Raw genomic sequence first — 1504 nt, 5'->3', positions numbered from 1 at the left:
TTTTTTTGGGAAAAAAAAAAACTTTAAAACGTTTAAGCAGTTGTACTTTGCATCTCTTTGTAATCACTGAGCCCACGAAAATCAAAGTCATACAAATCCTTGCACGAACAGTTCATAAGCTCGAACCTCTTAAAAATATATATATATATATCCTTGGTCAAAGCTTTGAAATCCAGTAAAAACGCAGAAAGGATCGGGATTCAGAATACCCTGAGCACAAACTAGTGCAACACCACATAGGTTTGATCTTCTTCCGTCCGGAAGGAGGGGTGGCAGTCAAACAGAAAGATGGGGTGCGGGGTTAAAGAGCAAGCAACTTCTAACTTTATTACACAAGCACGAAAACAAATTCCTTTGGAAAAGAATGACTTCTTCGGAGGACTTCCAGACCAGTGAGGTAGAGTCCCGGAGGGAGAGCGCGGGTCCGCCCCACCGTCGCGGCGACGTCCCCGGCCGGGGCTGCGCGGCGGGGCCCGCGGGGCCGAGTCCCCGCCCGGGCGCGGGGCAGGCACCCATCCGGGGAGACTTCTTGGCGCGTAAAGTGCAGTGGGGCGCGGGGCCGGGCGCGGCCGGTCCTGTAAACACTCGACTGGCCCCGGGGGGGCGGCGGGCGCGGCTCAGGCGCGGGGCACGGGGAGGCGGCGCAGCCTCACCACCGGCTCCAGGTCCACCCGCAGCACCTGGCGGGCCCTGCGCCGCGCCGCCGCCAGGCTGCGCTCGCCCCACACGTCGGCGCCGACGCGGATGGTGGGGAAGACGGTCAGCGTCGGGGTGGCGGCCCTCCAGATCTCCTCCAGCGTGCGGCCGCCGAAGCAGGGCGCGGGCGCGGGCGCGGGCGCGGCGGGCTTGGCGGCGCGGGGCTCCGCGGGCGCGGGCGCCGGGCGCGGCCGCCTCCCCCGCGGCGCGGCCCGGGCTCCGCGGCGCCGCCTCCTGGCCGGGCGCGGGGGCCCGCGGGCCGGGGGCGCGGGCGGCTCGGGCACCAGGGCCCGGCAGGACGCGTAGCCGTAGACGTCCTTGCTGCGCAGGATGTGCGGGGAGAACTGGTGCTTGAGGCTGCAGAGGAAGCTCCAGAGTTCGGCGTCCGAGCTCATGAACTCCGTGCTGCGGGGCATGAACAGCTTGAAGGCGTCGCCCAGCGCCTTGGTGCTGTCGGCCAGCGACAGGAGCGAGCGCGAGTACACCACCTTCTCCTCCCGCGCCTCCAGCCCGGGCCCTCCTCCCGCTCCGAGGCCGCCGCCCCGGGCGGCCGGGGGCCGGCGCCGCCGCCTCTTCACGCCGCGCCGCATCGGAGGCCGCTCGGGGCCGCGCGCCCGCGTCCGGCTCGGCGCTGGCGGCCGGCGCGTCCCTCGCTACTTTTCTCGCCTCCGCCGCCCCTCCCCCTCCGAGGGCGGAGGACGCCGCGGAGATCAGCAGCCCGGCTCAAGATGGCGGCCGGCGCCCACCCCTGGGCTTTGTCATTGGACGGCGCCTCGCCCCCTGGTTTCTCTTTCTTCTCCTCTCTTGC

The 1504-nt window shown here is 68.2% G+C and overlaps 1 protein-coding gene across 1 annotated transcript; it reads right to left on the bottom strand.

The window, feature by feature from the left end:
- Positions 1 to 617: 617 nt before the first annotated feature.
- CCDC71L (coiled-coil domain containing 71 like) lies at positions 618 to 1286 on the bottom strand (the record flags this gene model as incomplete). Its single annotated transcript, XM_080701547.1, has 1 exon — positions 618 to 1286. One exon carries the CDS (start codon positions 1284 to 1286, stop codon positions 618 to 620), a length of 669 nt encoding a protein of 222 aa, XP_080557673.1.
- Between the last annotated feature and the right edge of the window lie 218 nt (positions 1287 to 1504).

The sequence above is a fragment of the Muscardinus avellanarius genome (assembly GCF_963383645.1).
Source record: "Muscardinus avellanarius genome assembly, chromosome: 9".
Classification (NCBI taxonomy): Eukaryota; Metazoa; Chordata; class Mammalia; order Rodentia; family Gliridae; genus Muscardinus; species Muscardinus avellanarius.
This window is presented reverse-complemented; position numbering and strand designations above follow the sequence as displayed.